Source organism: Lytechinus pictus, chromosome 14 (assembly GCF_037042905.1).
Source record: "Lytechinus pictus isolate F3 Inbred chromosome 14, Lp3.0, whole genome shotgun sequence".
NCBI lineage: Eukaryota > Metazoa > Echinodermata > Echinoidea > Temnopleuroida > Toxopneustidae > Lytechinus > Lytechinus pictus.
In genome coordinates this window covers 13,691,647-13,710,581 of record NC_087258.1, presented here as the reverse complement: position 1 = coordinate 13,710,581, position 18,935 = coordinate 13,691,647, and the positions used below count along the sequence as shown (strand labels likewise).

General features: G+C 37.7%; 1 protein-coding gene across 1 annotated transcript; it reads left to right on the top strand.

Annotated features, from left to right (window-relative positions):
* Nucleotides 1-11,208: 11,208 nt before the first annotated feature.
* Nucleotides 11,209-13,041, top strand: LOC135156695 (tripartite motif-containing protein 2-like). The gene has a single exon (XM_064109684.1). It carries the CDS (start codon nt 11,209-11,211, stop codon nt 13,039-13,041), a length of 1,833 nt encoding a protein of 610 aa, XP_063965754.1.
* Nucleotides 13,042-18,935: the final 5,894 nt, after the last annotated feature.

Below are 18,935 nucleotides of genomic sequence, written 5' to 3'. Positions count from 1 at the left end.
ATCACATCACCTCTCCCGCTATACCAACCGCCCCCTCCCTCCCCCCACACACACACCAATATCCACACACTTGTGAAGGACTGAACATAACTCTGTTTCAAAATCAGTCAAGCCATTTTGAAGTTAATTAAACAATGGAAAATTTGGCCATCGTTGAAAAAGAAAGACATGACCAATGAGATAAGGGAATGGGAAAATGTAAACTGATTAATGAGGTGTTTATGAAGCTTTAATGAAGCGTGTTTGTGGGAAGAGGTGAGGGTGTGGGTGAATGTGAGAGGTGATGAGTTATGTGTGCAGGGGGGGGGGGGTTGTGGGTGGAATGATTATTATCACCCTAGCTAAAGCCGGGGTAATAATAGCAATGCCCGCTGGGAGAACAGTTTTTAGAACTGAAGTGGCTTCCCCGGGTAAATATACCTCTATTATTATTATTATTATTATCATGATGGGTAGGTGTTTTCTTGCCTGCACAAAAGTTACCCTTTTCACCACCTTCATTCTTAGCCCAGCATTTTGGCGCAACTGAGATCGTACGACCTTCTGGAGATCGTCACGTTATCAGTCGTGCATGCAAAGATCCATATGAAATGGTACCAAAATAATGTGGGGAAATAACTTTATTAGGAAATGTTAATTAATCAAGGATTAAAAGCTCATAGTTCAGACAAGACAACTTCAAACTGATGGAACATTTCTTCTGACTCACTATGTACATCGGCATATGATAGCTTAACCGTATAGGGAGCTGTAATGATGTCGGATATTTGAACCGACAAAGTATTGTGTGTTATCCGACAGTTACCAAAGTAAAAGTCAGACGCATGAACTTCTAAGCCAATCAATTTCAAGGAAATCTGTCAGATGACAACATTAATGTTGATGAAACGCTCTTCAGATGTGACATCTATTTTACAATATCAAAGCAGAATGAAGGTATATCCATGAAAAAGCACAAGTGCGATTATCATAATGCCAAGCTGCCAATATGCTATCAAACGCAATTCGAAACATAATCAACTATATAAGCATCCACGTCACACCAATTAATCCATTTCAAACCAACCAATGATCTGTCATTGGTAATAACCAATTATCGCTTATGTTGCTCAGGGCCCATAACACAAAGGTTATCGTTAAATGAAATGGCCTATCAAGATCATCGTTGCATGCGCATTTTGCTCAGTAGACTGACTGGGAACCAATCAGAATCAATCTTTGAAATTAATGACTAATTGTTAACCTTTGTGTTACAGGTCTCTAGAGTTAGTTTTTGCGTGTGTGACTGTAACATTATTCATGTTAAAATATGTATTGATTAAAATGGATATAGAGAGAATCTAGAGTTGGATCGTCTAGAGAATAAAACTTTCAAGAGCAACACATGCATGTTATGATAATCTTACACAAAAATATTTTTGTTAAACCTTCCTTTTTACATGGAAGCTAGCTCTGCCATTATTGCACTTATTATTGATTATTGCACTTATTAAACTATACGATCTGCTGCTAAATACATGTATGGTCATCCTTAGCTTCAGTTAGAACAAACAAAAATCTTGCAAAGTTGAGCATGTTTACACATTGCATATACATCATATACATATATATATATGTATATACATAGATGTATATATATATATATATATATATATATAGATAGATATATATATAGATATATATATATTTTTTTTGGCGGGGGGAGAGGGGGTAAGACTCATGAAGAATTTCGGAGAAATTCGAAATCCAATCGTGAACCCCTCTTTAAAACTAGCATAATCTTTCTTTTTACATGTTTTATCATGGGGTATTAATGGTTCAAATCTAGTACCTTTGTACTGCATGCCTGATAAAATAGTGCCATCGCATTTTGATATCTTGTCAGCCATATTTCACTGACAGAATCACTCTTAGCCAATTAGATAGAAGTATTTTGGTAGCTTATAACAACTTTCAGTAACAGTCATTGACAAATGAGTTCATGAAATGCTTTCTTGATGCAGAAATGATGTAAAGTAATTCGAAATTTTTGTTCATACAGAATGATTTCCAATGTTTATGTTCGTCATACGTAGATAGTTTATATAAATACGAATCTGATATTTCACTTTTAAGCCTATATGAGAAAACTGAATTGATTTTTTTTATCCCATCCAGCTTTTCATTGTGACCTCTGCCATTTTCGTGAAGCAAGTGTATCAAATGACAAATAAAACTATAAGAATAATATATCGTGTTATTTTTTTGTAGGGGGGATGGGCAAAGTTGAGAACATTACACTGAATACAATACCGAGGGGGGGGGGGGGGGTTATGGGGACATGTTATTTCCCCCCAACCCATTTTGGTAGGAGGGGGAGCTTGTTCTTTCTCACCGCCTCGCCTGGATTTACGCCCATGTGTACAATACATTGCCTTTATTTGCATTAAAAATGTACAATGTACACAATGCCAAAGGTTATGTCGTTGGAAATTTACAGTTATTGACAAACAGCCTGATTACTCGAATTTGTGAATACATGTAACTTGTAAGTACACGATTTAGTATTCAAACCTATTGTGAATTATTTCGGCCAAGACGAGCTACATCGTGAGAGTACATCGTTTTCCAGCATTTTGATCAAACAGAGATTTTTATTGTATGAACGGATATATGTGGTTCGAGGAAAGTAAGTAAAACCATTCATGTATTTTCGAAAGATATAGTTCTCTATCCGTTTTCACATATTTCCACAAAAATAACATATAAGCCCGTGTTAAATATGTATATTTCAGGATACATTCCAGGTCAGTTTTAAAGTTACTCTGTGACTAAATTTTAAGATATTTTATATACAACATTATTGCATGGGGATGCAGGCCTACTTTGCTAAATTCTTTTGAAGGTACGTGTAAGAACAAGGGAAATCCTTATCAGTTTGTAAATTGTATGAGGAAACATGATTGAACTAAATCAACGTCGTTTGTCAACCCGGAAGTAGTAGAGAAATTGTCAAAAGTATTTTAAAACATACATCATACATAGGGAAACATTAAAGGGATGGTCCAGGCTGGAGATATTCATATATCAATAAATAGAATAAAATTCCCAGAGTAATTGCTGTAAATTTGATTAAAATTTGATAATTTCATATCAGGGAGGGAATCTTAGGAAAATACCCTTCCTGGTATGACTATCACAACAACTCCATCAACAATATAAAACAGACAAGAACGGAAATAGAGGCAATAATTCATAAAATTACCTTGACACTTCTTTTATTACGCGAAGGCGCCCCCATGCGCTGACAAGAATCGCACATGTACATGACATACCTCCCCCTTAGAAGAAGAAAGTTATAGCAATTTAACTTTCTTTCATTTAAAGGAGCATGTTGAAATAACATAACATTATAACACTCAGAAGAACGAGGAATATGAAAACAAACAAAAAAATCATTCAAGTGTATAGTCAAGACGTAGCATCATAAAACCTTTACAAGAAGAGATGCAGAAAACTTCAGTCAATAACAAGCTTTTTTTTACCTTAGGAATTCCAATATCACATGAAAAAAAAACATATGCCAATACAACAAGGTGACTTAACAAGACTTTTTGTCTTTTATATACATATATACTGTATATAAAACCTTTCCATAGCAACATGAGCTATTTAATCATAAAAAATGAAATTAAGCCCTTAAATGCAAGAACTTTGATCCAGCTTCAAGTTTACAAATGCAGAACCTGAAAAGAGAGAAAAAATAAAATAAATGAAGAGAGTAAGAGTTAGAATATATAGATTTGTTAGAACAGAATAAATTGTTCCATGTAACTGATAAAACGATTTTGTCATTAAAAGTAAGATAGTTGTTAATAAATTGTTATAGACATTTATTTCGAAACATTGCTTGACCACCTGGATTTTTGAGTAAAAAGAAAATCACATTTTCTTTTTAAATTATTATTGTTGTTATTTACTTATTTTTTTTAATGTGAATACCAGTTAACAAACGGTTTGCAGCTTTCAGTTTTTTTTTGTTTTGTTGTTGTTGTTTGTTGTTTCTAATGAGGTTATTCGGCAATTGACTGTTAGATTTGCCTAAACTCTAGAAAGTGCATCCGCAATAACATTGTCATTTCCCTTGATACGAGTCACGTTCAGCCCATAAGGCTGAAGAAACAGACTCCAACGGAACAGTCTCTGGTTCTTGTTCCTAAACCTTTCGAGGAAGGTTAGTGAATTGTGATCCGTGAAAACGGTCACATCAGGGCAGCTACTCAAATACACGTCAAATTGTTGAACTTCCAGCACCAGACCTAGGCACTCCTTCTCTACCGTAGAGTATATTTGCTGGTGTACATGAAGCTTCTTCGAAAAGTAGCTCACGGGTTTCATGAAACCCTCTTCATCCAACTGAAGGAGAACTGCACCAACTCCTACCTCACTTGCACCAGTGGCCAGTAGGAACGGATGCTCAAAGTTAGGAGCCTGCAACACAGGCTTTGAGATCAGAACAGCTTTCAATTTCTGAAAGGCAATCTCACATGGTTAGGTCCAATCAAACTTGGTCCCCTTCTTGAGAAGATCTGTAAGAGGAACAAAAATGTCACTGAAATTCGGAAAAAACTTGCGGTAAAACCCATACATGCCCAGAAACCTCATCACCTCCCTCTTTGTGGAAGGGGCAGGGAAATCCACAATAGCTTGGACCTTTGCCTCTCGTGGGGGCAACGCGTCCATGTCCTACTACATGACCCAAGTAAGTTACTGTCGCCTGCGCAAACTCACACTTTGACAAATTCACAACAAGTCCTGCCTTGGTCAATCTGACAAACACATCTCTCAAGCAAGTTAGATGATCTGACCAGGTATCACTAACTACTAGAATATCATCAAGATATACTACAACATTGTCAAGTCCGGCAATTACACCATTCATGAGCCGTTGAAATGTCGCTGGAGCATTCCTCATGCCAAATGGCATAACCCGACACTGGAATAACCCCTGTGGGGTCACAAATGCAGAGATTTTTTTTGCCCTCTCTGTTAATGGCACCTGCCAATAACCTTTCATCAGATCCAGCTTTGTGATATACCTTGCATTGCCAATCTGATCAATGCAATCCTCAATACGAGGTAGCGGAAATGAGTCAGGTTTTGTTACAGCTTTGACTTTCCTGTAGTCATTGCAAAAACGCTGACTCCCATCTGGTTTTGGAACAAGAACTACAGGTGAACTCCAGCAGCTCTGACTAGGCTCAATGACACCGCATGCCAGCATATACTCAAGTTCCTTCCGCACCTGGCTCTTCTTTCTTGGATGCAAACGGTAGGGATGTTGTTTAATAGGCAGATGATCGCCTTCATCAACATCATGAATAGCCTCTCCAGTATATCCCAACTTATCTCCACATACTTCAGGGTAATCAAGAAGTATTTGCACTACATCTTGCTGTTCAAAATCTGATAGATGACCCAATATCTTTGAGGGATCAGCCATCACATGTGAGTTATTCACCTTTCCAGACATCCCTTCACCAATCTCCGCTTCCACTGGGATTTCAAGTTCTCCAGGAATATGTTCTGCTGCCTTTTCACAAACAACAGCAACTGTCGCCACCTCGTCACGATCATAATACTTCTTCAGCATATTAATGTGGCAAACCCTCTTTGTTTTTCTCCTGTCTGGAGTACTCACAAGATAGGTTTCCTTACCCAAGTTCTTCTCTACCACATATGGACCACTGAACTTGGCTCTAAGGGGTTCACCCTGGATGGGCAGTAACACAAGGACTTTGCTACCAGGCTCGAATGAGCGAGGTTCTGCCTTTCTTATCTGCCCGGGCCTTCATCGCACCTTGAGACAACCTCGAATGTTCCACCGCGAGTTCACACGCCCTCAAGAGTCGTTCACGAAATTGTGACACATAATCTAGCACATTCCCACTCTCCACCTCAAACTCTGACAACATATGCTCCTTCACTACCTTGAGAGGACCTCTTGGCTCATGGCCAAACACAAGCTCAAATGGGGTGAATCCCGTAGATTCATTTGGAGTATCACGAGATTTTTAAAGATTTGCACTATTCCGATGAAATACGGTCCGGGCAAGTCTTCATGAATATTCATTAGGTGGGCTGATGATGTCATATCCCCACTTGTTCTTTTCTATTTTATTATATGAAATTAGGTTTATTCAAATTTTTCTACCAAGAATTAAAACGATTGGATTGACAACTGATTAAGTGGATTAGCTATTTATTGCTGCAACTTATTTTATCATAATAGAGACACATCATTAACACATGTATGAAAAATTGAAACATCTATGATTTCATGTAATAACATAGGAAAAAGGAAAATGGGGATGTGACATCATCAGCCAACCTAATGAATATTCATGACCATGTGCATATAACTGTTTTCACAAATATTGATAAACTTTAAAATTCAATAACTTCGTAATTTGTAATCCGATTTTGACGAAATTTTCAGCATTTTGCTTTATGAATTTTACTCTATTTATTTAGATATAAATATTTTCAGCCCGTACCATCCTTTTAAGCGCACATGATTTTGATGATTCGTGACAAAATGACCAAGAGGCGGATCGTGGATTTTCCAAAGGGGGGGGGGAACATTTTCCCGAGAAAAATTTGACAAGCAAGGGGAAAAATAGGTTTTCACCCTAAGGTAATTTCGTCCACGGAAATTTTGACGAGTAAAAAAAAAAAAAAACGTCCTCGCTTTCAAAAGGGTGCACAATTGTGTTAGAACGGCATATTACATTACAAATTTTGATTATGCCTCTCAAGGGGGGGGGGGGGCACGGTCCCCCTGGATCCGCCAATGAGATGATGATAACAAAAGCTGGATCTATAAAGCACTTTTTTCTGCTATTATTACCCTGGCTTAAGCTGTGCTGTCAAATAGGCACTGAAGCATTTACGGAATTTCTTTCACCGGCGGGTACCCATTCATGGATACACTTCGTAATTCCGAGGGTTCGTTAATCCGAGCATTTGTGGCGTTATTCCGAAGGTTCGATAATCCGAAAACAAAATAAGGTTCGATGTTCCGAAGGTTCGTTAATCCGAAAACGAAATAAGGTTCGTTGTTCTGAAGGTTCGTTAATCCGAAAACGAAATAAGGTTCGTTGTTCCAAAGGTTCGTTAGTCCGAAAACGAAATAAGGTTCGTTAATCATTTCGTTTTCGGACTAACGAACCTTCGGAATTACGAACCTCATTTCGTTCTCGGATTAACGAACCTTCGGAATTACGAACCTTCGGAAATACGAACCTTCGGAATAACGAACCTTCGGAATAACGGAGCTTCGGAATTACGAATGTATGCGCCCATTCATCTCCCCTGGGTCTAGTGCAGCATAATTTGGGTAAATATCTTGCTGAATGAAATACGCCATGGCTAAGAATCGAACCCACGTCCCTCCATTAAGAGACGAGAGACATAACCACTAGACCACGACGAATTGGATTTTTTTTCATACCCCTGCCCCCCCCCCCGAAACCTAAGCTATGGGCTTCCTATAATACCCTGTATCAAAGTACATTCTCTAGTAATAAACGTGCGATAAAATATCATATTCTATGTTTAACAAACATATAGATAATGTGGGTAAATAATAAGCTATAATTTATCTCTGAGATGACCCTGTTTCATTACTTTTATAATATTACTTTGATAAGAGTCAAAGTACATTATAAACTCAATGATTTGCATTTTTTGTCATTGTCTTTTATTTTGCAGTGGTCTTATAAAGTTTCCATCATGGCTGACACATTAAAAAATGTCATCTCTCAGAGTAATTTTGGTCACTTGATAAAGAGTTGCAGCGGCACTCGAAAGCTCGTGAACTTGTAAGCTATTGAACACTTTTTGCGAGAGTGATCACGAATTTCCTAGAAAGCTAGTGAACACTTTTTGCGAGAGTCATCACGAATTTCCTTGTTGACCATAGTAGATTGCGAGACAAATGAATACCCTCTAGCGATTATTTCAGTCCGCAATAATGAACCTATTTAGTATTAATAGGAGGAATGTTGCGCATTAAAACCAGGAGGTTATACAAACTATAATGGGCGGTATTCTGATAAGCCATGATTTAGTTAATTCTGGGTTAACTTTGACCACCCAAAATAGTAAAGGGGACGCAATATCAAATGTCCCCCTACTATTTTGGGTTTTTTTAAGATGGAAAGAAATACATCATTCAAAATCAAAATAATACATGTATTTTCGATGAGATTACCTTACTTTTGGGGTGATTCCCTTATTTTAATTTTTTTTACCTTACATTTGGGGTGATGTCTTTTTTTTTGGTTGTCTAATTTATTTTTGGTCGAAACTACATTACATTTGGGGTGCTAACATTTTTTTTCTTGTGAAATTTCCAGCCCCTGGTCCCCCCTACCTTTGGGGAGAGATTTCCGCCCTTTAATTAAACGATACATTACAATTTATTGTCACGAATATGGAATTAAAAGTCCAGCATTCCATAGAAGTGTGGTTTAAAATTCTAGTTTAGACTAGGGTTAAACCTAGGTTTAATTATCACGGAATACAATATACCTCGGGTGGTTGGTGGGGAGTTATGGGGATATGTCGTATTTTACCAACCTTTTTTTTTGGGGGGGGGGGATTTGTTCATTCTCCCCGTATATTTTCGTACGATCTGAATCTTAAGACTAGGCCTACTGTCCACCAATTTTCGACAAAAACCTCTTAGCTGTCCACTGTGAGTTGACTTGCATTTTCAATAGATTTACTATGTTGCAGAATCCGTTGCAAATGCGAAAACTCCGTACTATCATTTTATAACATTAGAAGTCCAATGTCAAAGAGAAATGTCGTTGGGAATTCCCACTCACTAAAAATAGTCTGATCACTCGAATTTGTAAACAACATGTACACGATTCAGTGCATCACATCACATTGTGAATAATAATAGACCAAGAATAGCTGCAATGTTCAGTGAGACTACACCATATTGCAATATTGCTTCGATGAATTTCATATCTATATATCGTATTAAAGGATATATAACGTAGATCGAGGTTTGTAAGTAGAACCATTCATTGCGTTTTTCAGAGCTTTATTTCTCTATCTGTTTCCCTTTTTTTACAAAATAACATAAGGTCTGTGTTCATGATGTCTATTTCAGGATACCTTTCATATCAGTTTTAAAATTATACTCTGATTGAAATGTGGAGATTTTGTGTATTCAATATTACTATATGGGGATTTACCATGTTTACTTTGCTACATTCTGTTTAAGATACATCCAAGAACTAAGGATAGGAAAATCATGATATCAGTCTGTATGAGGAAATATGATCGAACTTAGATCAACATCGTTTTGGGTAATTAGATGTAAACCCGGAAGTGGTAGAGAAAATACATGCGTCGAAAATATTTTAAAATATAAATCATACATAGAGCAACATTATATGAACATAATGATTGGTGACAAGATAAGTTTGGATACTGAGACATTTTTTTCCCTAAAAACCCATCCCCACCGAACCCAAGCAATATAAGCTCCATAAACATCCTGTATCAAAGTACATACTAATGAGCGCGCGATCAAATTAATACCATACTTCATGCTCAACAAATAATTCAATTCAATCCAACTCGATTCAGTTGTTTTTATTTTCCACTTTCAATTTTTCATATTCACAATTATTATACAGTTGACATAGTAACATATAATCGCATTTGAAGTAAATAAAAAAATTAACATGATATTAAAATAGACAATTATCAAAATGAAATATAAATTGAAAGGGAGAGAGGGCCAACTAAAATCAGAGCTTATAGTGTAGGCCCCCCCAAAAAAATGGAATTACGTCTATGTATAGCATCTGAATTGTTTTATAAAAAAAGCAAACAAACAAAACAATATTTGCAGTTATGGAACATGTACATTGTAATACAAATAATAGTAAATATATATATATATAAATCATAGTGTATACAATTAAGTAAAAGTTTCCTTATTAGCACAGTAATCTATAATAGAATGATCTAGTAATCATTCAGAAGAAGCGATTTAGGTCTCTGTTTTTAAATTTGTATTGAATAATAGCAGGCTGTAGGCCTTTATCGAATGTGGGTATATAATCATATAATTTGAATTTGTTTACCAAATGATTTTTATTTTTTAAATAGGCCTTTTATGATGCAAGTTAAAGTACAGACATAATCAGTGGGTTTATCCAATGAGCTTACAGAGCGAGACTATAGGCACCGCTTTATAACATCAAATCTTAACATGTGGTTAAGTTTTTGAAATAACATCATAACTTAGAAAGTATATGGACCTAGTTCGTAAAACTTAGACATACAGGAATAATCAAGTATCACTGATTGACCAAAGTCAAATGTCATTTAAGGTAAATGAACTTTGACCATGTTGGGGGTATTCGTTGAATAACTCTGGAAGTGTATGGATCTATATAGTTCAATAAACTTGGACATAACAGTATGCCCTAATCAAGTATCACTAAACATCCTATATGCGAGTTGCAGGTCACATGACCAAGGTCAAAAGTCATTTAGGGTCAATGAACTTTGGTCATATTGAAATTATTTCTTGAATTGGCATCATAACTTAAAAAAATATGGGTCTAGTTCATGACACAAAGACACAAGGGCAATCAAGTATAAATGATTGTTTTGCACACATCTTAGGTCACACATCATGGTCAAATGCCATTTTTATTATGGGTCAATGGACATAGTATATTATTATCATATGAATGTTTTCTTTTGTGAATAATTATGCAATAGCTGTTTTCAAAGTCAGCACTGCTGCTATATCGAATCGCGTAATGCAAGCGAGACTGCAAGAGGCGTTCTTCTTGTTTATATTTTTGCTTCATTGTCTTTTATTTTGCAGTATTATAGAGTTTCCGTCATGGCTGACACATTGAAAAAATTCACCCGCCGCCGCTCCCCCCCCCCCCCCGAAATCTGAGCTATGAGATTCTTATAACACCCTGTATCAAAGTACATTCTCTAGTAACAAACGTGCGATCAAATATCATATTTTATGTTTAACAATGATAATGTGGGTAAATAATTAGTTTTCATTTATCTCTGAGATGATCATGTTTTATCATTTTTATGAGAGTCAAAGTACATATATACTCAAAGATTTGCATTTTTTTCAATGTCTTTTATTTTGCAGTCTTATAGATCATGGCTGACACATTAAAAAATGTAATCTCCCAAAGTACGGAGTGTCCTGTATGTCTTTCTACCTTCACTGATCCCAAGATCCTGTCTTGTTCTCATACCTTCTGCAAACCTTGCCTGGACAACCTCTTGGAGTGCCATGGTAATCACCAGATCCGATGCCCTGTCTGCAGAGCTGTAACCCAGGTCCCAAACCAAGATGTCAGCAAACTACAGGTAAATCTTGCTTTGAAGAATCTAATAGAGGACATGAAGTGTCATCCTCAGATTTGCATGAGTTGTAAATCCGATGACAAGTCCAGTGCTGCTGTCTACTGCCAAGACTGTGGCAAGTATCTCTGCACCACTTGCCTCAACGCCCACTCTCAATGGGGTGACTTCATCGATCATGAAGTCATAGACATGAGTGAGATCTCATCAGGAAAGGTGTCAGTGCGTAGATACCGGAAATGCAGGAAACACCCGAAAGAAGACGAGGAGTGCTACTGCTCCAACTGCAGGAGATTCACATGCTTCAAGTGTGTTGTCATGGAACATAAAAACGAAACTAAGCACCAGGTCATGGAGGTAGCTGCCTATGAGAGCAGACACAGAGAGAGCATCGAAGACATAAAATCAAAAGTGGATGAGAAGCAAGCATGCTTTCGGAAATACATAGATTTCATCGATGAACAGATGAAGCTTGTTGGCAGTACTAAGAAAGAGTGTATAGGTGATATCAACAAGGCATACAATGACATAGTCCTGCAACTGACAGAGAAAAGAGACATCCTGCTTGGAGAAGTCAAGGAAAAGACTGAAGGAGTCAAAAACGAACTGGAAAAGATGAAGACATCGGCTCAGAAGTACATCAATCAGTTGACGACCATTGCTGACATGGTAACCAACAGAACAAAGATACCGTTCGATATGGAAACTTTGGCTGCACACAACACTCTGTGTGAGGAGATTAGAGAGGCCTTTGATCAAGAGGATCCTGACTACGAGAAGCCCAGGAAATCAAGCAAGAAAGGGAAAAGTGTCGGTTTTGAGAGAAACGTTCGAAAGGACGAGTTAGATCTCGGTAAGGTTGTTGACGTAGTTGCAAAGTACGTCGCATTGCCTACTGCGAATAGCATGAATGCCATGGTTAGTACTCCAGATGGTAGGATGGCAGTAGGATGTGGGACAGGTGGCATCAACATTTTCTCTTCTGACGGTGAATTCCAACAGACAGTTCTCAAGGATGTTGTTATTCGTGTGGTAGGGTTCCTCTCTGATGGTCGATGCATTGTGATCGATAATGCAAACGATATCACATTCTACACGCCAGAATACGTAAAATTGAATGTAATGTTCGAGTCTTTGGGTAAAGATGAAGGCGGGCTTCCTAATCTCACTGTTGGTGGTGATGATCTGATCTATGTGGGCTACGGAAAAGCCCAAAAGATCCTTGTATTTTCAGCAGCAGGTGGGCAAGCAGTCAGGGAGATACCATGCAGTGGATATACGCCGGCGCAAATCACTAGTTACGATGACTCTCTTCTCGTTAACACCAACACAATGGATACTTTACGATTGATAGACAAAGAAGGTGTTGTACAACATACATTAACCAAACCTGGTAATTCCATTCATGCTGCTGTATATCAAGGTAATCTCATCCTGGTAGCCACGGTGAAGCTTGAAGAAGGGTTGGTGAGTATTGACGAGTATACAAATGAGCTTACACCCATACAAAAACTTGTTAATGATTACAAGATTGAAAAGCCTGGTAGAGAATGGTATTATCTCCAGCAGTACCGATCAGGCGAGATCGCTTTCTGCACCTCGGATAGACTCTATATATTCTACTGATCGATAACAATGGAAAAACTCTGATGTACTTTACAGTGTTACGGTATCACTAGGCCTATATCTTGAGGAAGGGGTGGGGTCATATCCACTAAATTGTCCCTTTTCAAAATGTTTTTTCTTAAAACTGATTTATAAAAATTATTTTAATGATATCTTTGAAGTCACGAACTACGTTTTGTTCAGTTAAATATAAATTTATTTTATATTAATCGAATTTCCGCATTACGAGTCAACTAGAATTGATGGGTTTGAATTCAGCGTGCTTGAATTTGCTTCGGTATTGCTTAGCTAGCAGATGAGTGACGTGTCTAAATTTAATTCCAGGGGGTGTTTCACAAAGATTTGATTTAATTGATTAGATATCACAAGAACATGAAATCAAGACACATTTTTTCTTTTTATATTTCTGCAATGTTTATGTGAAAATGCAAAGGCAACGTGGTACAACAGTTTAGGCAATGTAGATCATAAAAAATTAGAATATTGTAATTGAAAGGACACAATCAACGACAACCAAAGGCACAATCATGTAAAGAACATGCATTTAACTTGAAACAGTTTGTCTTCGTCGACCTGAGGTCGTAACAATTTTGTATTACACCCCCTGGACTACTCCATAGAATAAACTCTTCTATTCAAATGTAGGTCATTGTACATGTAGCGTATATTTAAAAAAATACCATGGACATGACACCAGAAATAGTTTAATTTCGTTGTACTTACTGACTCAAGATAAATGTTTAGAACTTCTTGTTTATTTTGATTGTCTAAAATTTTGTCGAATTACCTAACTAAATTTGATAAATTAATTAAAAACAATCACACTTTCAAAACGTCAACATATTAATGTCTTCACTCTTTAACTTAAAAGTATCTTTGCGAGTGAGATAATGCATTAAGTTCTAGCAAGAAGTTTTTTCCAATGAACAGTATATTCCGAATTTTCGACGCAACCTCGCATCTTCTTCGCGGATACGAAACTTACAGTGTTGGAACCTAATGCATTATCTTGCAAAGATATACTATGTCTCTTTTGTCTATTCATCTTTATCCAACACGCGAATTTAATATTATAGTAATTACATATATATATTTATATACATCTTATAGCTTCACATAATGGTTTAAGTTTTAACAACACAAATCCAGTCAATGCTTCTTCGCGAATAATTTTTGAAAGCCTCAAATTTTCGACGATCCTTCGCCTTCTTCAACAATGATCAGATCAGTCATAATCAGAGGAAGCATCCTCAGATAGTATACAAATATTCAATGTTGATGAGTGCGATCGTTCCGAATATTGCATGAGTGTGCAAGTTGAAACATTCTATTCAACGACGCGAAGCGGAGTTGAATAGACTGTTTCAACTTGCAACGAATGTAATATTCGGAACGTCGCACGAATAAAACATTGATTTTTTTTTTTTTATACAACACCGATAGCTTACAGTTTAGACTAGATCTACAGGTCTAGTCTATGACTAACGCGCGTTAGGTCTTATTTTGCTTACAATATTGTCTTTTGATCGTTGAGTAGATTTAATCCCAGGAGAATAAGTACTTTGAACATAGATCCATACAGTCATAGATCCATGAAGTCCAATTAGTGAACGAATTCCATAAAATCCAGAAGGAAATCCAAGAGGTAAGCAGCGTACCCTAGGAATAGTTAGCTTAGCAACGTACGTACGCGCATTGTGTTCAGCCTAGCAACATGTATGCGCAGTGCTACGTACATCGGTCAGAGATACGAAAACATGATTATGCGCGTATACCGCTAATTCACTTAACGTGTACGGGGCATGTCCATGGGTTCAGTGCAAGCCCCCGAAGCTACCGCCATTTTGTTTAATCCATTAGAAGCTAAAATAAGCCCTCATTAATATTAATTTCGTACGATGCTCCCTCGTCAACTGTGGTTTTGTACGTGTATTAGACAATACGCACATCAGCGCAATGACAAAGGTCAACTTGGCAAATTCATTAATGTATTCATTTTGTTACGCGCTCGTGACGCGAAGGATTCAGCGAATCAAGCAAGCGCAAATCTGAGACGATACGTTGCGCTCTATAAAGTATCGATATCACAAGCGATATCACTTAAAAACAAAGCATTGTTTGTATTGCGTCTTATAGGCCTTTGCTAATTCCAAAAGGGAAGATGAAAAGAGTAGATCAAGTCGTGATTAGGTAAAGAGGTCTCTACAGCTTTTGCCATCCCTAAATCGTAGTTACCATACTTGTAACTCATGATGAAACGGGCCCCAATTTATCATGTTTAATACGTTTCCTGTCCCCTTTATTCTCCAGCATTTCTTACTCTGTTTTTTTTTTCCATTTAATCATTTTCCCACTCAAAATTCTTTTGTGCCGCCTTTCTCCTACATATGTAGAGCTCATTCTCAAAAGGGGTTAGGTCCATTTTTCATCAAACTTGATTTTTATGTCTTAATTAATGTATAGATTTTTAGTAGCTATATAAGATGATACCATAGAAAAGTTGAAATTCGTATTAAAAAGTGAACTAATATGGCAGAGAAAAATCACCTTTTTTTCAAAAGGGGTTAGGTCCATTTCAGTTTAGTTGCAAAAGGTTTTTTTTTGGAAAATAATATCTTAAAAAATATGAAGACAAGTAAATATCTTTTATACCCAATTTTATGTTCTCATGGTAGGGTACCATGAAAATTCAGTTTCGCATATAAGAATATTGCAATATGGGAGAATTAAAAAAGAATTATTTTCTTGGAGTGGACCTAACCCCTTTTGCAACTAAACTTTTCTGAAGAACTCATTTGTCAAAAGGGGTTAGGTCAATTTTTCATATATTTTATTGTTTTCTGTCAGCAGCATAGACTATACCCTACTGAAGGTGTTAATTACTTCTTCCGGTAAACAATAGGGAAACGGAAATTGGTTAATTAGTGTGACTTCCGGTGACAATAAGGAAGCGGAAATTGGTTAATTAGTAATCCTTCCGGTCACTTCCAGTGACAATAAGGAAGCGGATCTTCGTTAATAAGACATCATTCCGATGACATCCTGTAAACAATAGGAATGTGGATATTCGTTAATGAGGCATCCTCCCAGTGTCTTCCTTTATCCGGAAGCACATTCTTTTGTTCTAAAATCATTCATGGAGCAAGGGGGGGGGGGTCACTGAGCCATATACCTGGGGATCTGGGGATTAGCCACTTGGTTTCCTTGAGCAGGATAATCAGACATGTATTTGTCTGTGAAGGTCTGAGTATATACAATATGATCAATGAATTACATTCTGATATTTCTTTGGACACACCCACCTTATTAGATATAACCTGATTGGTCATTCGGTTTGACGATTTTAGAGTGGAATATATGTCAGTGATAAATGGCATGATGCGCATGCATTCCTCTTCACTTTTTCATTTTTTATTCTTGTTCTATATTAGTGATTCAATTCAATTGCTGGTATATTATTCTTGATTTTATTCGATAAAATAATCTACATGTTGCTTCATACTTCAGATTTGAATTTAGTTTGTTTGGTTCATTATTATAAAGTAGACGCCCTCCCCCCCCCCCCCCCGCTGTTTTGTCATTACCACTTGGTTGTTGCGTTATGTGTTATCTACAAACCATTCCTATTTATTGGGGAGGGTGTGGTAGATGGGGTAGGGTGGAACTGGTGGGTCTATTTAAAGATTGGTAGCTGAGATGTTGATGTATTTCAGATTTTGTATAATAACATAACAATAATGATAACAATAATAGTTACATTTATGTAGCGCTTCATACGTTGGTTTCTAAGCATTTTACACATGTCATTATTATCACCCTGGTCATAGGATCCACCACTGTTCCACACATAAAGTGCACCATCTCCACTATCTGTGAGCATCCTGGCCAGGCAACCATTTATCGGTGCACACATGCCAAGCTAATCGCATTGACGTTCACATCCTATCGCGTACCCATTTAACACCTGGGTCGAGAATGGCAAAGTGTGGATTGTATGTAGCTAGATAGTTCTACTTGTGAAAATTTGAAGTTTCCACCCTTGGTAGACGTAGGTACTGCAATATCAAACAAATGTACAACATAATTAAAGTGAACAGTAGTTTATTTTTTTCAATGCGCATAAACATACAGAAATTACAATCATCATTACTGTCAGTATTTTCTTTCACAGAGTTCGTTTATGGTCAATCTGAATCTTATGCATCGTTGCCTCACTTGCCACCATCTTCGGTCTCATCTGTTTCTTCTTCACTGCTGTCTTCATCTTCATCCTGGTATTGGAATAATCCCTCAAATTTTGTCTTATGTCTGGCTAATACACGGCGAATGGCTTTCGACTTCTTCATGCCATTTTCTACTTTCTTCATGATGTCAGAAAGGATTTCGTAATTGGTGTCATCATCTTCAAGGTACAAGCTCTGTCGCAAGAAGTTAGAGTAGTGGTCAAAGAAGATTCGTTTAACAGCCCATAGAACTTTCACATGGGCTTTTTCTTTAGCATCATCATCACTCATACCATTGGAGATATACTTTTTGTATTTTTCATTCCTCGACTCCTCAGTTGCTATCATGGCCATTTCTAACCATTCATTGTAAGCCTGGTTATCTTCAAGTTCTCCTGTCTCGTCCATCTCTGAATTCATTGATTCTTCCTCTCCTCCACTTTCCGAGTCCTCGGATGGTGCATTGCCGTCATGGATAGCCTCCGCAACTCGGTGCTTTTTAGATGGAGGTTCATACTGAGAATCATCTTCGCTATCCTCTTTTTCGTATTCAGTGTCTTCGTGGTCTTCCATTTTGGGGTGTACAATCTGTTCGTGCCTCTTGAGATCAAATTTTCGACCATATGATTTATTACACAGTGAACAACTGTAGCGCTTGGACATGAAACTATTCATGTTCATTCGTTGAAGTTCCGTTTGCAAAATGACACAGAGCAACTGAATCTTCATACTTGTACAGATCGCATTGCCGCAAATAAAAGCGGCGTTTACGCCGTAACGCCGTTGACGGCGCTCGAGATGCATTGCTACGGCGTCAAAGAGCAACTGAATCTTCAGACTCGTACAGATCGCATTGCCGCAAATAAACATGGCGTTTACGCCGTAACGCCGTTGACGGCGCTCGGGATGCATTGATACGGCGTAAACGCCGCTTTTATTTGCGGCAATGCGATCTGTTCCATTATGAAGCTTCAGTTGCTCTTTCACACCGTAGCAATGCATCCCGAGTGCCGTCAACGGCGTTACGGCGTAAACGCCATGTTTATTTGCGGCAATGCGATCTGTACGAGTCTGAAGATTCAGTTGCTCTTTGACGCCGTAGCAATGCATCTCGAGCGCCGTCAACGGCGTTACGGCGTAAACGCCGCTTTTATTTGCGGCAATGCGATCTGTACAAGTATGAAGATTCAGTTGCTCTGTGTCATTTTGCAAACGGAACTTCAACGAATGAACATGAATAGTTTCATGTCCAAGCGCTACAGTTGTTCACTGTGTAATAAATCATATGGTCGAAAATTTGATCTCAAGAGGCACGAACAGATTGTACACCCCAAAATGGAAGACCACGAAGACACTGAATACGAAAAAGAGGATAGCGAAGATGATTCTCAGTATGAACCTCCATCTAAAAAGCACCGAGTTGCGGAGGCTATCCATGACGGCAATGCACCATCCGAGGACTCGGAAAGTGGAGGAGAGGAAGAATCAATGAATTCAGAGATGGACGAGACAGGAGAACTTGAAGATAACCAGGCTTACAATGAATGGTTAGAAATGGCCATGATAGCAACTGAGGAGTCGAGGAATGAAAAATACAAAAAGTATATCTCCAATGGTATGAGTGATGATGATGCTAAAGAAAAAGCCCATGTGAAAGTTCTATGGGCTGTT